General features: G+C 39.9%; 2 protein-coding genes across 2 annotated transcripts; both read right to left on the bottom strand.

Annotated features, from left to right (window-relative positions):
• Positions 1 to 2,557: 2,557 nt before the first annotated feature.
• On the bottom strand, positions 2,558 to 6,758 carry LOC131129574 (fetuin-B-like). Its single transcript, XM_058073268.1, has 7 exons — positions 6,422 to 6,758; positions 6,223 to 6,336; positions 6,041 to 6,119; positions 5,184 to 5,350; positions 4,988 to 5,101; positions 3,928 to 4,053; positions 2,558 to 3,839 (listed from the first exon to the last, which is right to left on the bottom strand). Exons 1-7 carry the CDS (start codon positions 6,617 to 6,619, stop codon positions 3,624 to 3,626), a joined length of 1,014 nt encoding a protein of 337 aa, XP_057929251.1. The 5' UTR covers positions 6,620 to 6,758; the 3' UTR covers positions 2,558 to 3,623.
• A 1,341-nt stretch (positions 6,759 to 8,099) lies between these two features.
• fetub (fetuin B) lies at positions 8,100 to 13,319 on the bottom strand. The gene is made up of 7 exons (XM_058073267.1): positions 13,082 to 13,319; positions 11,885 to 11,998; positions 11,256 to 11,343; positions 10,967 to 11,133; positions 10,288 to 10,401; positions 10,092 to 10,178; positions 8,100 to 9,170 (listed from the first exon to the last, which is right to left on the bottom strand). The coding sequence occupies exons 1-7, from the start codon at positions 13,295 to 13,297 to the stop codon at positions 8,403 to 8,405; spliced, it is 1,554 nt and encodes a 517-aa protein (XP_057929250.1). The 5' UTR covers positions 13,298 to 13,319; the 3' UTR covers positions 8,100 to 8,402.
• Positions 13,320 to 17,935: the final 4,616 nt, after the last annotated feature.

The following is a 17,935-nucleotide window of genomic DNA, read 5'->3' as shown; positions in this document are numbered from 1 at the left end:
CAAAGGCGCTTGTAATCTTTGGATGTTCGTGGTCCACATTGGCTGTCTGGCAACAATAAAAAAAAACAATTGTCTTATCACATTTAGATTCCTTGATTATTGTTATTTAGTCATTTAAAACATGAATGTAAAAAAAAATGCCTGAGACAGTAAGCTTAAATTTGTAACTGCCATGCTCACTTGTCTGTACTAGATTCAGTTTGTAATGTAGTATATAGTATCAAAAAATAAGTCATGGTTAACCTCATTCCAGAAACTCAGATTCGAACCAAAACATTCATTCATTCATTTTCTACCGCTTATCCTCACGAGAGTTACGGAGGTGCTGGAGCCTATCCTAGCTGTCTTTGGGCGAGAGGCGGGGTACTGGTTGCCAGCCAATCACAGGGCACATTTAGACAAACAACCATTCACACTCACATTCATACCTATGGACAATTTGGAGTTGCCAATTAACTTAGCATGCATGTTTTTGGAATGTGGGAGGAAACCGGAGTACCTGGAGAAAACGTACGCATGCACGGGGAGAACATGCAAACTCCACACAGAGATGCCTGAGGGAATCAAACTCGGGTCTTGGAGCTATGTGGCTTGCGCACTAACCACTCGCAGCCGTGCAGCTGAACCACAACATGCTCTAACCAAATACACCCAAAATGTGACAAAACAGGTTCTAAACAGAAAACACATTTTAAAAAGATTTACAGTTATTGTTTTATGTGTGGAAAACAATTTCAAATGAATATAAATGGCGACTGAAAGGAATAAATAAACATTTAATACCACTTTTACCTTGATTGAAGACTTAATTACTGAGAAAGACCGTGATGTCGAGCAAAATATAGGAGGAGAATAGAGGTCCCACATGAACAACAAACAGTTCACGCCGTATCTGAGCTCGACACACGCAGTGTATAAACACAACAACAACTCTCACCATATTGTACGCTAACCAGAAAATGTATGCAAACCGTGACAAAAATTTAGCATACATTTTTGAATGCTTGCATGCTAACCAAGTCGTACACTAACCAAGGTTACTCTGTATTTGAATGTTTAGTAGCTGTGTCTCAGTTGTACAGTGGGTCATATATTTGTCTAAAAATTGTGACAATCTGGCCAGTGATGAACTCCAATTGAGCTAAAAACTATCATGACCAGCATGAAAAACAACTGTAATCTTTTCAGAATTTAAAAGAATACTCAGTATCACATGGTTTCTTGATCCAGTCTGTTATAGTCTCTGCTCCGGTGTTCTTTTCCCTTTCAGCCTGTTGGTGATGGTCAAGCTTTCCTAAGCTAATCCTTGGTATAAGGCAATGCCGATGGTCTAGTAGTTGACGTGCCTGACTTACAGACACAGTGCGTTCAGTCCTCACTCGGTGATGCTGTGAATGTGACTGTAGGTTGTCTGTCTCTGCATTTGCCCTGTGATTGACTGATGATCAGTCCAGGGTGTAGTTGGGCTTTGGCCCAAAGTCAGCGCAGTGCTAGGTGCCAGCTCCCTCTGCGACCTTGAGCAGGATAAGTGCTAGGAAATGGATGGCTTGATGGATCATTGTCATTTGAACTGTGGTCCTCCTCTTTTGTAACGTAATGCTCAAAGGTAGCATATGTTTTATTTTCAGTAATGCAGCCACTCAGTCCTTGCCAGACGAGACAATCAGTGAACAATCAGTCCATGGAGTTATGGCCTTTTGCTTCTGAGAGTAACAGAAGTGATTATCAAATGCATTATCCCTTCAGAGAAGGCAATAAAGGAAGTGACTCCTGCCCATGGTTCCCTTACTTGTCAGCCACAGATTTGGTCTGTCAGCTAATCACGCTGCCAACCAGCCTCTCTAATGAATTCACAAGGCCAAAAGGGGCTGCAAAGCTTAAATGAATTTTAGTCACCTCGATCAGATCAGGATTAAACATGGTTTGATCATTTAGATATTGTACACACAAAGCAATTCAAATGGATTTGATAAAATATTATGAAAAATTTTGATGGGAGCATCCTTTGTTGTACCATTTTATCATAAAGAAAAACAACATACACAAATACATAAGAATAAAGATCAAATAAGAAAATTTCATTTTAGACCGAGCTACATAAGTTCTATGTATTATATGCTCTATGTATTACAGTATTTATTATCCATTATGCCGCTTATCATCATTCGGGTTGCAGGAGGTATGCTGGAGCCTATCCCAGCTGACTTTGGGCGAGAGGCGGGGTACACCCTGGACTGGTCGCCAGCCAATCGCAGGGCACATATAGACAAACAACCATTCACACTCACATTCATACCCTTGGGCAATTAACCTAACATGCATGTTTTAAGAATGTGGGAGGAAACCGGAGTCAGTATTTATTATAATATATTTTATTATAATCTACAAATTGTGTAATATTAATAACTAATATTAATAACTAACATTATTACATTATTATTACATTGAATGGCAGGTCAGACTGCTGCCGCTGTGTCAATATTCAGACAAATAATACACATTACAAAGAAGCGGCAGTGCGCGAGGCAGGATTGGAATCGCACATTAAACGTTACAATCCAACCTACTTCAGCATTCCAAGCTTCACTTGCTCTTGATGTGCGTCTGTTTTTTCCATCATTTTAGCCCATGAGGTGAGATCTTGCCTGGTGCTCCAGAGTGAGGGCTGTGTTGTTCTCGACTGCTGTTGACTCTTAACTTGCATTTGTTATGATTTCAAATGATCTTACCAAAAGTGGTTTCTTCTTGCCAAGCTTCTTGCTAAAAGGATGACTAATTTGTGTATTTCATGGGAACATTACTGGTCGTTGAAGGTCAGAATTATTACTGGCCAGGAAGAGATTAAATACATATTTCACTCAATGAAATAGAAATACATTTGAAACCTTTATTTAATGTTTTTTTCCAGATTTTTTGTTGATATTCTATTTCTCACTGTTAAAGGCGACCTATTATGCTAATTTTCAGCCCGTTGTATTGAGTTGTGGACTCCTATACAACAGCTACACATGATAACCCACACGTAAAGCATTCTAAATCTTACAGATTCTGCACCTCTTTGTGCAGCATTTCCATGGATTGCCTGCTTCCGACCCAAATGGTCACATTTCCAAGCGCTCCCGAGGACTTCAAAATCTGTAACTCCGCGTTTACTGAGTGCTGACAATCTGCAGCTCATATATAGAAGTCCGGAATGCATTGACATCACAGAACTTATAAAAAAACTGAAAATCTGAAACAGAGTGTTCAGAGCCATCCAAAACTTATTTCAGGGCTCATTCCCAAATGCGCAAACGTCATTATCTGAAACTTTGGACTATTCTGACTACATTCGTAGGTCAAAAAAGTGGAAAAAGCATAATAAGTCCTCTTTAAAGAAAACCTACCACTGTTCACATCTTTTTAGGAGCGTAAACGCACAAGATCAGCAGGGGATCAAAATGATTTCCACTTATTACGTCATCACTGTAATGTTGACTAACTGGTTCTAAAACCTTCACTTTTCTCACTACAACTTTTGTCCTTGTGTTTGATGTGACAAAACAGCTTGATAATGCTTTTTTTCGGAAATCTGTACAGTATTTAAATAAAGCATCTCACTCAAATTGTATTATATACTGTATTTAGAGCTTGAGTTTACTTATACCCAAATCATATCTACGGGAGCCAGGGCAGAAGCTAGCCACTGGGGCTGACCTAGGAGATGCTGGCTGGTCTATCACAAACCCCAGGAGGCCTCTCGCTGTTGAGATACCTTGACTTGAACCAGGTATGGTTGAGTTCATTAGCTCATGGGGGTGTAAGTTTGTTTGGTTGTGGTGCTGATGGCCAACCGCTGACTGCAGAGGAAGAAAGATAAAGTATCAGACAGAGCTTTTGGATTGATTATAACTGTAAGTCATTATGTGCATAGATCTGGACCGTTACCTGAGGTTCAAAGATCTCACACTTCACATCTACAATCTTCCTGTTCTGGAATTCCTTCCCACCACTGAATCTGAAACCACCATCATCTACATCCTCCAAGTGTGAGGTCAAACAGAAGCCTCGATGCTGGGAGAAATACAACAAAAAACAAAAATCTTAATTTAATGTCTGTAATGTTTCATACTTTATGGGTACGCACATCTATTAAATTACCAATCCATTGTAGATTAATATGTGTTCAGATTGCCAAAAAATTTGTGTAATATCTAAAAATTACACACCCTTGGACAGTCCTGCAGCAGTGGCCGAGCCAGAAATTTTTCATTGGAGTGACCAAGGTGAGACCATTACTTACAGAGGGCAATAAGTTCCATCCATCCATTTTCTATACCGCTTATCCTCACTAGGGTCATGGGTATGCTGGAGCCTATCCCAGCTGTCTTTGGGCGAGAGGCGGGGTACACCCTGGACTGGTTGTGGCAATAAATTGATACTTGAAATGTCTAGGTGGCCAGTTAGATGGCCATAGAGTGGCCACCATTGGCACTGCTGAGCTCATCTGTGGTTGCAGCCGTCTCAGGAGAGGCAGTCGCTGTGTGTGACTGGCCAATCACAGAGTGTGAAAATGAGCATTTTCTTTAAACACGAATATGGATAATGACGAAATGTACTTGTTTCATACTCGTATCTGGCAGAAATGCAATCATTAATAATGTGTATCTGGCTCATCCCTAGTACGTACCACAATACTTGATTTGTTTTGTACTTCTTGTCCACTGTACTCAATCTATGAAAGGATCCGAATGTCGTTGGCTTTGTGTTTTAATATTTCAGCCAACTGTCGCTGGAAGGGAATTGACTCTGTTGTTTCAATACAAAGCATTGCTGATGACACATCACTAATCCCAATGCTTCCAAAGTCCCCAAAGGAGCTTTGTCATCGATTGTTATCACTGTTAAAATAATAAAATGTTAATGTAATATGATGAAAAACACAATCAAACACTAGGAGTGGTAAAACATAAAACACTAGGACGCCTGACTTTTGGTTTATACTTACGGCAAACTGAAGGTCCATTGGTGGGCAGTTTCCCAGGTCACTGTCTTCTGTTTTATTTAGGCAAACCGTCTGTACAATGGTGAATTCAACAAAGTAGGATGGCCCCGCAACCCACTAATGAAGAGAAATCCACATGTTGAAACAATTCAGACTTTACATATTCTACACACATTTTGACTTCAGTGACTTTTTCAACCTGTATACTGGCTCTTGTAATATTCTCCAATGTGAAGTAATGGGCATAGTGGCGCTCTTCATTGAACCTCAGCAGAGAGAGCTGTGCTATGTCCTTGATGACTGGCTCATTCACATTCTCTGCTATAGGGCAGTCTGGACACATGTCCAAGACTTCAGTGGCTGGAACTAAACACAAATATGAACGGGTCAAAGACAATCAAATAACAGCACCAAAAACATTCATCCATTTTCTGTGCCACTTATCCTCACTAGGCGCAGGGGTAGTGCAGCATATCCCAGCCGTTTTTAGTTGAGAGGTGGGGCACACCCTGGACTGGTCGCCAGCCAATCACAGGGCACATATAGACAAAAAACATTCCCCCTCACATTCATACCTATGGACAATTTGGAGTCACCAATTAACCTAGCATGTTTTTGGAATGTGGGAGGAAACCAGAGTCCCTGGAGAAAACCCACACACGCACGGGGAAAACATGCAAACTCCACACAATGATGTCCAAGTGGATATTCGAACCCAGGTCTTCCCGATCTCCTTACTGTGTGGCCTGTATGCTAACCACTCGGACACCAAAACATGCATAATGAAACAAATGTTATGTGTTTTGCCTAAATTAAGCATATTCAAGCATACAAATGGCTAAATGAACTATGATAACAATATAAGACATTCAGAAGATGTATTCAAAGATGGTGCAATGATATGTAGTATTCTACACTGGTCATGTAAGACATAAATAATAAGACTAGAGTATAAGTTTTATTAATGTCTTAAATGCCTTTCTTACTCATAATATAAATACATAGTGTAATGAAGCAGAATGTACAAATGACGAGCAAAGAAACCCGATGATATACCTTCACGAAGTGCACAGGAGTAACTTTGAAGTCTGACTTTTGTGTCAACATAAACAGATACTTGACACTCCCCGTATACCTACAGAAAGAAAGCAATGCAAGGAAATATTCAGTCAGTCTGAAGGTGAAAAGAAAAATGTATTTTTGTATGAGGTAAACATTTATTGCCATGTTTTACTTACAGGAACAGAACCAAGTCTTCGAATTTCACATTGTTTCCATGGTTTATTGCTTATGATGTGGCATTTAGTCTCAATGACATCAATGTTTAGCTTATAGAGAGACTCCCCTTTGTTCTGGATACACACAAAAACACCTGCCAAATTATGCACTTGACATTTGAATAGTATTGTGCAGATGAAGTATTGATTATCTGCTCACCTTTTCAGGGGTGTGTGAGAAATCATACAGCCTGTTGAAGCCCAGAATGTATCCTTGAGCCCGATCCTTATTTATTTGATCCAAGGCCTCCTCTGCAACACGCACAACTTCTGGGCTACTGCAGCCGGAGAAATTGGCTCCGGCTATGCCCCCATGTGGCAGCACAACCAGATACACAAACAACAAATACATGCTCATCTTCAAAACAAACAGGAAAATCACTATACCATCAGTCTTTCACGGTAAATCACCATTTCTTGTTTTGCCTTGGTCTCTACACCCTATTTAAGACCCATAAACCTGTTTTTTCTGGTGCATAGGTGATTCTGGACTTTTCCCTCCCTGTAGGGTGAGTAAATAGGAACTATCTGATGCTCTATGGACCAAAACCTCAGGGTCAGAGTTCACACTCCTGCAGCCTGGTGTTTTTATCTGTCAAAATGTTGAAACTCTAGCTATACTGCCTTTGTGCATGTAGCCCCTGCACTTTTTGTATCAACTTAGTGGTACAGGAGCTGTTAACAGACAAGCACCATTGCAATTCAAAGATATAGAACGCCACATGGCAAGCAGCAACAAATGTTGAAATGATCCCAGTTTGGATAATCCAATACATATTGGATTATCCATTTTGACCACATGGTGGACGAGTGGTGAGCATGTTGGCCACACAATCTGGAATATCTGGGTCCGAATCTCAACCATTCACACTCACATTCATACCTATGGACAATTTAGAATCGTCAATTAACCCAGTATGCATGCATCACATAGAGACGTCCAAGCGGAGAGTCGAATCCAGGTCTTCCAGATCTCCTGCCTGTGTGGCCAACATGTTAACCACACCGTGCAGCCTATTCATTTGAATAAGTATTTAGTAAGTATTAATAAGTATTTCTATCAATAAACTTATTTATGAACAATATAACAATAAAGTTGCATCGATTATTGCTCCCTCACGTATATCGCTGTTTCTTTTGCTAGTTTCCTAAAGTCCGGCACACGTCAATTGTTCGGGTGCTTGAATAAAAATGAAAAACAGTTACTGCCTGATACTCAGTTACATGTGTGCTTGAACGCCTCAGAGCAGACCTCACAGTCACAGCAAAAGAAGAAAAGAAACACAACATGAAGTTCTTCATTGCTCTGTGAGTGAGGTGAATAAATAAGCAAGTTTGGTAATTATCTTGGGCATTAAAAGTGGTTAATCTTGAAGGTTTCGTTTATATCGGTGGGATTCCCCACTAGTTATTTTCTGTCATGTCCACCAGGGGACAGAATTCCCAGATAGGTATAGGTATGAATGTGAGTGTGAATGATTGTTTGTCTATATGCACCCAGCCTCTCCCCCAAAGTCAGCTGGGATAGGCTCCAGCATAGCCTGTGACCCTAATGAGGATAAGCGGTATAGAAAATGGATGGATGGACTGATAATATCTATTTATAGATCTATATTGTACAAACTAAACTTGAAACTGAAACCAGGAAAATGTAATAAAATAGAGAGCTGTGAGCATACAAGCATATTCAAGAGTTATACTACATGTTGTGAACGATCAATTTGTACAAGTTGACTGGGCTGCAGAAACATTGACAGTACTTCCTGCATCTCTCCCCTGACAGTTCACTGCGTATAAAACCTTAAGAAACACCTAAAATATGCACAAATGGAGGAAAGTCTGCCAAAAAAATCTTTATTAGCACCCATTCTCAAGTACTGTGAATGTGCAAGCAATGGTGATGTGAGTCGCCAGTTCTAGGGATGTTGACTTTAACAGGTTTCACTTCACTTGACATTAACATCAACATTAGACAAACAATGGTTTTCTATCAAGTAATAAAATTATGCAACCAAGAAGAATCAGGTGACATAAGAACACACAAAAACGTCATGATTGCTGACATTGTTGTTGGAGAGTCAAAGACAGATCTTTTTCTGTCACTGTGAGGAAATTCTGTTGGTGTGTGTCTATCTGCCATGTTAGGCGACTGGCTGGAACAAGGGGTCTTCGTCAAATAGTTCCTCCACGAGGGTTTCTCTTTTTTTCACTGCTGCGCACTTAGATGAAACTGACGTTGGGAAGGCCTGAATAGTTGGTTGCATCTCACCAGGGATCTGAGGATCTGGGATAAGAGGCAGGACAACTCCTACCTCACCTGCAGGCGTACTTGCAGGTGAGGTAGGGACAAGGTCAACGGGAGGAAGGCCGGAAGGCACCGGTTGCTTCATGGCAGGCAAGACCTTCACAGTTCCCTCTGGATGGTGATGTACTGTCGTCTCGTGGTCATGATCATGGTGATGATGGTGGTGCTCATGCTCATGCAAGTGAGCGTGTTTGTGGTCATGGTCAAGAGCAAGCTCATGATCATGTTCATGAGTGTGAACCCCTGATTCATGTTTGTAGTCATGGTGATGGTTGGGTGAGTCATTGCTGTGGTCGTGTGCCTTGGCATGGTGAGTGTGCACATGGTCATGTCCATGTCCGTGGTCGTGGGAGTGGTCGTGAGCGTGCTGATGAGCACTGCCATCAAGATGGTCGTGTGTGTGGTGGTGGTCACTGTCGCCAGCATGCTTAGCATTTTTATCATGGTGAGCATGAGTCTTGGTGTGGTCATGGATGTGGTCGTGAGTGTGTGCTGCGTCTGCAGCATGTGCTTCATCATGATTGTGGCTATGTGGGTGTGTGTCATTGTGACTGTGATCAGTTTCTCCGCCCAAAAGGTGCAATTTCTTTTCACGGTCAGCAGCCTGGAAAACACAAATGAGAGTTGTGTGGTACCATAAATGTTTTGTATTACCAAATACGTCAAGGCAATTTTAAGGCTAAAAGACAATTTAACGTACACATCACAGGAATATTTTTGCAGCTGGTTATGTCATATTTCATTCAGGAAATATAGCAAGAACAGCTTAATTGTAAAATTTGGGATATGGGTTGTACATTACCATTAATGGCAAAAAATAAGCTTGGTGAAAATTAGCTAGCATTAGCAATTGGGTACCACAAACACTTTTGAGGAAGCCATATCCTGGGACAATCACATGACTGTGACATGACACCCACTCCAAAATGTTTCTAAGGGGCTTAATGAGTTAAAGTGAGACACACAAGCACTAGCCTTTATCTCTGCAACAGACTTTTAGTACAGGTTTGAATAGTCAAACAGCAGGCACAACAATCCCTAATAAAAATGCCTAATAAAATCACAGACTACACCACTGTTCATGTCTGTTTATACTGTCTGTTTATACTGCTCATACTGTTAATTATTTAATTTAGTTTAGTCGTTGTAAATGTATTATTTATTACTTTCTGCACCGGGGGTCCGAGAGGACTGAAATTTTGTGTATGCTGTATGTCGAGCATGTGTAGCATATTTGACAATAAAGTTGACTTTGACTTATATTGGGTAACATTGGGTAATATGTGTTTACAGGTGAGTATAGGGTTGTTAGTTTATGTCTACAGGGCTCTAATAATGATCAAAACAGTATGTAGAGGGTCGTAAAAAGCTTTTCTATGTTCTAACTACAAAAATATTTGATTCATAAATAAGGAATCCCACATCTGCATTATTGATTGTGTGAATTGTGTGAATGAGATGGTGTTATAAAAGTACTTTTAATGTAAGTGAACCCATTTACATTTACAGAATGAAATGGTCTTACCTCAGGCTCATAGATCTCACACTCTACACTGATGTCACCATCACTTACGGGGGTGTGGAAGTGGGAGGCCTTGCAGAAACCTTTGTGCTAAAGGGAAAGAAGAAGACATGAGATGAAATATGTTTCTTATGTTTTACTTCACACATGGAAATCAAAATATTTAGACATTAATAGAAAGGAGTTTGTCAAGACTCACAGTGAACTCGCATTCCATGAATGGACATTTGTCATCGGGGCCTACATCTGTGCTTTTGTTGCAGGTTGTCTCCTGGATGGTGTACTCCACATGATAATACATTCCCATCGCCATCTGAACAAAAATGAATAGGCATAGCAAAATGAAGGGCCATCACAAAGACCTAAATAAAAAAAAAAGAAGAAGTGGGTACTCCAATAATCAGACATTCAATTCGGTAACTATATTCAAATATTGCCTCCATAATTAGAATATAGACATCATCCACATTATTAGGATGTGTTACTCTATATCCATCCTGACTTTATTCAGAATGTAAGCCCAATAAGAGTTTACTGAATGTATGTAAAATATATGGTCAATTGCAGTGGTTCTCATCTGGTTTGGCTGCAGGATCTAGCATCAGCACTCAATAAAAACGGCAACCCCACTCAAATCTTATTTTTAAAGGGCCTGTTTGCAAGTGGGGCGGCATAGCAAGCGAATAGACAAACAAGATCTCAAGGTGCATTAGACATCGGGCTATTACATAATTGTTTTATTGGCCGATGCAAAGATCCACGACCCACAAGTTAAGAATCACTGGTTTTGTTTCTCTGCACACGTGTCTGTGCACAATGTAAAAGTATGAAAAACAGGCACAGGAAGTCCTGATGTAGTAAGTAAGTGTGGATCATACCCCTGCAGTCGCTCTGGCAATTTTCAACAGAGAAAAGCGATTCGTCAGTCCATTCTCCTTGTTGAACTTCTCCAAAGATTTAGTCACAGTCTTCTGAATCTCAGCGTTATCAAAATTCACATGTGATGAGCAGTCTGGGCACACTTTAGACACCCTTGCAGCAGGTACTAAATAAAGACAAATTATACAGTATATTAACTATACATATACATTTGGGTGTGTGTGTCTAGCACAGACAAAAAGCACAAAAAGAGAGTGTGCGAAATTTAAATGAATCAGTACCCTTTACCTGGTCTAATAACACAGTTGTACTTGTAGAGACGCACCACCCTGTGCACCCTGTTCATGTAGATAGCTGCTTTGCACTGTCCATATACCTGTATAGAAATGTCATAGGAATCATTCAAAAATGTATTCATCGGTGGGTTGGTCACAAGATCTTGCAAGATTAAAACATTGATTTATTGTTGAGAATAAAAACTGTATGTGGCCACCAGGCATGAAATGATAAATTAATTGATTAATCACACAATAAATAAACTGGATAATTTTGCCTCATCTCCTGCCTACAAACAGGCAGGAAGAGGTTTTAGTCTGTGCATTGGCTTCCGCACCTTGGCGCGTTTGTTCCATTGAACAATGGCAGCGGGTGGAGGCAGGGCTGCTCGCATACACATGGATTGCAGAAGAGTGAAGCCTTGTGAATTGATTGCAAAGTAACATAGTAGAAATTAAATTAGTAGATTGCATATATTGTCATATGTTTGTTATATTTTTCATTGTGTTATTGGATATTTTATTTATCAACAAATATTGGTTTACAAAAAAAAACTAGCATTTTGTTTCAATTCACCTTCACCTTCATTCAACTCATATGGATATAAAATATATTTATGTACTGTATGTGTTGCTACTAACAGGGGTATCATGTGTGGGTCGAGCCTCGCAGTCCTTCCAGTCCTTCTTGCTGAGGACACTGCAGTTGGTCTCCACAACATCCATGGTTAGATAGAACACAAAACCAGTTTCTCCCTGTAACGCACATCACACACAATTAATCAATGCATTTATAGTATTTCTTCAACCGGTCACAAATTGTTTGAATTGAAGGCTGATGAGTGATTATTAACTGCACACATGTTAAAATTTAAATTGCTGTTTGAATGTTACTGTCTTTTAGTTGTTAGTATTATTTAGTAAAGTAGTAACATTTTGGAGTGATTGTCATGTGACAGTCATATGACATATCACCTGGATATGGCTTCCCAAAATGGCAGTCTGTCAGGTAAACTCAATTCCAAAAGCTTATGTTTTACCATTAAAGGTCATTTTAAACCCATCTATCGACTCTGCTGCCTTAATAATGTGTCAGATATGACAACTGAACTGCTCTATGTTTCTTGTTTTTATTAGCAAGTAAATTAACCTCAGAAGTACTTTGTGCTTCGAATTTTTTTATGGTTTTTAAAAATATCTATAATATATATAATAGTTAATAAATTGGTGTTTTGTGGTTGAAAACGACCCATTATTAGTCAAAAATATCCAAAATTAAGCAACTTGTAAGCATATCGGTGCCTAAATTAAGCATTTAAGGCATTCCGACATTGCTATGATATGTTGTATTCTACACTGGTTATTTGGTGTCAGTGATGTTCCTGTATTATTTGGTGAGACACACACGTTTGTATTATTTCACAACAGGAACAATAATCCCTAAAACAAACTATTATTGCTGAAAACAATGCCAAGCTAAAACTCAACTCTGAACCCTCCCCTCCCCACACTTATATCTTAAATGACTTATTTTCACTTATTATGTTTGCTGTGTCATACGAGTGTAAAGTTAACTGTTGTGGTGTTAGTTCACATCTTGGGATGTGAGTAATGCAAAAAACATATTTAGAAGGTTGTAAACATGTTGTGCTGTAAAATATTCCATTCATAAATACTAAATCCTACTTGACGGAAATTCATTTATCAGGAAGGGATTACTGGACTACTCAAATGTGTTGTCACTGAAACCTGAAACAGCCACTCTTATTACTACACAAGAAGAAAACACACACAAAAGGTGCTATAGGTCTATTAGGAGTGTTCACTAGTGGGACTTACATGCTTAGAAGAGTGTGCATTGGACAGGCGGTGAAGGCTGAAGATGTAGCCCTCCTGCCTGTCACGGTTGATCTTCGTGAGAGCTTCCCTGGCAGCACCCATAACCAAAGCATCATCACAAGACTCTGCCTCCATGGCATCCTGGTTCACTGGCATCCCCTGGATGTGCACACATCCAAGCGCCAACAGTAGTGAAAACAGCAAAGAGTTCTTCATGGCTTCAGGCCTTGGATGTCTCTCTCCAAAGCATGCACACCCTGGTAGAAGAGATTTGGTTTATATCCTGCAGCTTAAACCCACCCCTCCGAAACCAACCAGCACACACACATTTGTATTGATTTACTCCTCATCACCCCTGGTAAATATAACCATTGACCTTTGACATGATTTTATCAGGGTCAGGCTGTTGTTCGACCTGTCGTTCAGATGGTCTGTTCATGTATAGACTTGCATAAGAGAGCCTCTTTCTCATTATAGTCTCACTCTTCACTGTGATGAAAGGGTCAGTCACTTGATCCACTCATGAAACTGATAGAAAAGAACCATGCAATATTTTTAATTCAATCAGACATTCATGACCACTGGGAAGCACACATCAAATAGAAACATTAGGCCCCCACATTCTAAAAGTGACTGATTAATTAATTAGAAACACTGTTTTACCAGGGCTTTATCCATATGGAATTATTGTGAGAACATTTAATGCTGGGCTGGACGAGTGGTGTCACTTATAAGGTAAGAAAGTACTCAAAAAAGCCATTTATAAAGTAGGCATGTTTAGATTTGTTTCTTTAGTCCTAAAACATTGAGCAAATTGCAGAAGGGGCTGCACAACGGTTGAGTGGTGAGTGTGCAGGCCACACAGCTAGGATAGTTTGATTCCACCCTCCGCCATCTCTGTGTGGAGTTTGCGGGTACTCCAGTTTCCTCCCACATTCCAAAAACATGTTAGGTTAATTGGCGACTCAAAATTTGTCCATCCATGGTATGAATGTGAGTGTTTTTTTTTTGTCTATATGTGCCCTGTGACCAGTCCAGGGTGTACCTTGCCTCTCGCCCAAAGACAGCTGGGATAGGCTCCAGCACCTCCCTCGTGAGTATAAGAGAAAGAAAATGAATGAATGAATTGCAGAAGTTCTGATGAAAATGGGTCATTCTGATTCATTCTATATTGGATTTTTACTTTTGGAGGCAGTACGTTTTCTATGAGCACAGGGAGCACAAACTATCGAGGGTTGAATTGTAGCAGTCTTTGAACTGTGGCCAACATTTGAGGTTCCTCAAAGTCCAAAGTAAAAATCAATATTTCTTGTTAAAATGCTGTTATGCAATAATTAACAAATAGACTTACATAAGCCACAACTAGCACATGACTATTGATACTAAAAAAATATCCATCTATCCATTTTCAAGACTGCTTTTTCTTCTTTAAGGTCTGGGGTAAACTGACTTTGGCTGTCAAACAAAGGGCACAGATACACAACCGTTCACACTCACATTCATACCTATAGACACTTTAGAGCCACCAACATGTATGTTTTGGGGATATTGGAGGAAGCCAGAGTAGCCGGCAATATTCCAAGCAGGTGTCCTAATCCATATTTTGTCTTTTTACATTTGGTTCCTCCCACTCACTGCTCTCTGTTTCCTTGGCAGATGACCTTACATCCGATGTGGGACAAATAGCAAGGCACCCTCGGCATTCAGTGGCATTCTTAAGCACAGCTGGACAATGGGATCGTACTTCTTCAGTTCATGCACTCGCAGAATTTACAACTATATGAATGAAGCCAAACCAGTGATGCAGAGGTGCTGAAGGACAGCATGCTGGCCTTGTAAACGAGGTGGGATCTGATGTTCAAATTAATAAATATATGATGCACTTTTAATTCACTTGAAATACTTGTTTTTTTTGATGAAGTTTTATTTTGTTTGTATGACATCCTGCTTTATTTAAAACTGTTTGTGGAATGCTATGTTGGAAAGTCATGTAAAACAAAAGCATTCATTTATCCTTACTGGAATAACAATGTCATATTTTATCATTATTCCATAACCATTACCAAGTCATGAACTATTTACAATTTTCATATTTTGAACAGAACTGTGTGATTATGTGTGTGAAACTCTGTGTCCAATTTTTGGTGTAATTTTCGCAATGTCCCCCTTCATATTCCCTGAGGAAAGGAGTCTTAACACATGAACACATGCGGGCCAGCAGGAGGCGCCAAATGTCTTCTGTCCAGGCAGCCGCCCAAAGGTGGGCAAGTTAGCAAACAAGAGTTAAAATGCCAATTTTTAAGGAATTGGTGATCAATCATCCATGTGCACATAAGCACACACACACAGCATTGATTCAGGCATACACACAACTCACCAGCTCATTGTCTCATCAATCATCTCACTGTGGCCATGTCAGATCAAAGCAGTGAATGCAGCCACCCAGCAAGGCTGCTTTTGATAATCATCTGAACCTGTATGCTGTTCCACACGTAGGCCCATCCAGCTCATTATGCCTCACCGTGAGTGGGTTACTGATGAGCTCTCCGAACAAACTCAGCAGTGAGGCCTTATGTTACATGAATAAAATAGCATAACATGAATAAAAATAAAAACACAATAATAAAAAAATATTTTTTTTCAATGAATTGATATCTAGATCAAGCCCTGCTCCCCAAGTTCAGACCTTGATCAGTGTCCTCAAATTTGAGGAACTTGAGTGTCCCAACTTTTGCGTGACTCCTAAGTTCCACGGGGATGCAATCAACGCCGTGAGCACAAACAGTGAGTAAGATAGCGGTAATGCTGATTAGAATTGATCAATTCAGAGACGAATAATGCAGAACCTAAGCATGGAATTATGCATGTTGACTGAGGTAAATCAAATACTGTATTTTTTAAATTCCATTACTTTGAAAAACGAGAGGACATGTCCTGGTAAAATAGGTTATGCCCTTACATGGACGAGATTATTATGTCATTTTCTGCAGTGGCTTTGGCCGTCTCTCACCTGAAGTCAGCTGGGATAGGCTCCAGCATACTTGCAACCCTAGTGAGGATAAGCGGTATAGAAAATGGATGGATGGAGCTTAAGAAAATAGCACAATATAAAATAATGGATATATTTAGTCCACTTATTTGTTATACTGTGTAGCTTTTAGTCTGATAACAAATGTGAATGTAATGCTAAACGGACCATAACAAATGTGTGCGGGTTTTTTTCTGTTTTGATCCAGGTCAGAGTAATGAATTACATTGTAAACATAGCCTTCATCCGCAGTACGTGTTTGTTTTTACTCACTGTGTTTGAATCTGCTTTTGGATCCTGAAGAAAACCATTACATGAATGTCCAATCAACCATGATGCAAGTGTTTGCATACATTCCTCTTTTAAAATGGAACCTTTGGCAGCACCCCATGCCTTAAACACTCACATGTGTTTGTAACAAACCAGATACACAGATTCATGCTCTTGAGGTCACTTGCTGAATGAAACTCGAGATGCTTTCAGGCGTCAGAAGAAAGGACCAAAGATGTAGATATGATGTCATGTTCTAAAATCCTAGTGAGTAAAAGGTTTTTGCACTAAGTTGTATCTCTTGTCATACTTTTATTTTGGCTAGTTGAGTTATCAAAATTTTCTTGTTTTTCACAGTGAGGAGGCATTCAAGTTGCAACACTATACGTAGATACTACATGACTTAAGGCAGTGGTTCCCAAACTGTTTTTTGCAGCACTACCCTTTCATTCATTCATTCATTTTCTACCGCTTATCCTCACAAGGGTCGTGGGCGTGCTGGAGCCTATCCCAGCTGTCTTTGGGTGAGAGGCGGGGTACACCCTGGACTGGTCGCCAGCCAATAACAGGGCACATATAGACAAACAACCATTCACACTCACATTCATATCTATGGACAATTTGGAGTCGCCAATTAACCGAGCATGTTTTTGAAATGTGGGGGGAAACCAGAGTACCCGGAGAAAACACACACATGCATGGGGAGAACATGCAAACTCCACACAGAGATGGCCGAGGGTGAAATTGTGGACGAGACTCCTTTTCAAGACTCCTTTTCCTGCCCAAAAAATGTCAACAACTTTCCTGTGTGTACAGATCCTTAGACTTTGAAAACTCTGAATCATTTACATAGAAAATGTGGGTAGAATTCTTGCATTGTATGGATTTTTTTTGCCAGGGGTCACAACAGCAAATTGATCACAAGAATGGTTTTTGCTTAGTTGTTACACCAGATGCCCTTTCTGGTGCAACCATGCCCTCTGCCATACAAGGCAGATGCTTGTATGATTCCACCACAGTGAGATATTGCAATTGCATGATTTTTTATTTCTTTAATAACTATACTGGCTGATGTTTGGGTTCTTAACATTTACCACTTTGTGCTAGTGGATACTTTGCTTTTCATTGATTATAATGAGATGTGATTAGCAGCATGTTTTGGCTGCTTTCCCAGCTTGTGTTTACAACATAGTTCAACAAAATTCGGGTCAACACATATATTGTATAGCTAAGTTGATTTGTGTTGACATTTGTGGCTACTGTCCCAGGAATGTTCCTATTTGAATGAATGTTCGTGGTTACATAAGATTACCAAACTATAACAGTAACTGCAGCCTTACAATATCATGAAGGACATCCGGTGTTTGCTATATTTTACCTTCTCTTATTTGTAATAATTCAATACTTATACTATGCTGAAGGAAACAAAGAAAGAAGACTAAAAGGGCATCTGATGTCGACATTTTCCAAGCCACCCCTTACTCCCCAGGCTGCTGTGATTGAATTTCTGTCAGTGTACACCGCTGTGGGTGGAGACACCATCTTGTTATGTTAAA

This window comes from Doryrhamphus excisus, chromosome 5 (assembly GCF_030265055.1).
Source record: "Doryrhamphus excisus isolate RoL2022-K1 chromosome 5, RoL_Dexc_1.0, whole genome shotgun sequence".
In the NCBI taxonomy this organism is placed as follows: Eukaryota; Metazoa; Chordata; class Actinopteri; order Syngnathiformes; family Syngnathidae; genus Doryrhamphus; species Doryrhamphus excisus.
Note: the sequence above shows the minus strand (reverse complement) of the source record. Positions and strands in the feature narration are given on the sequence as shown.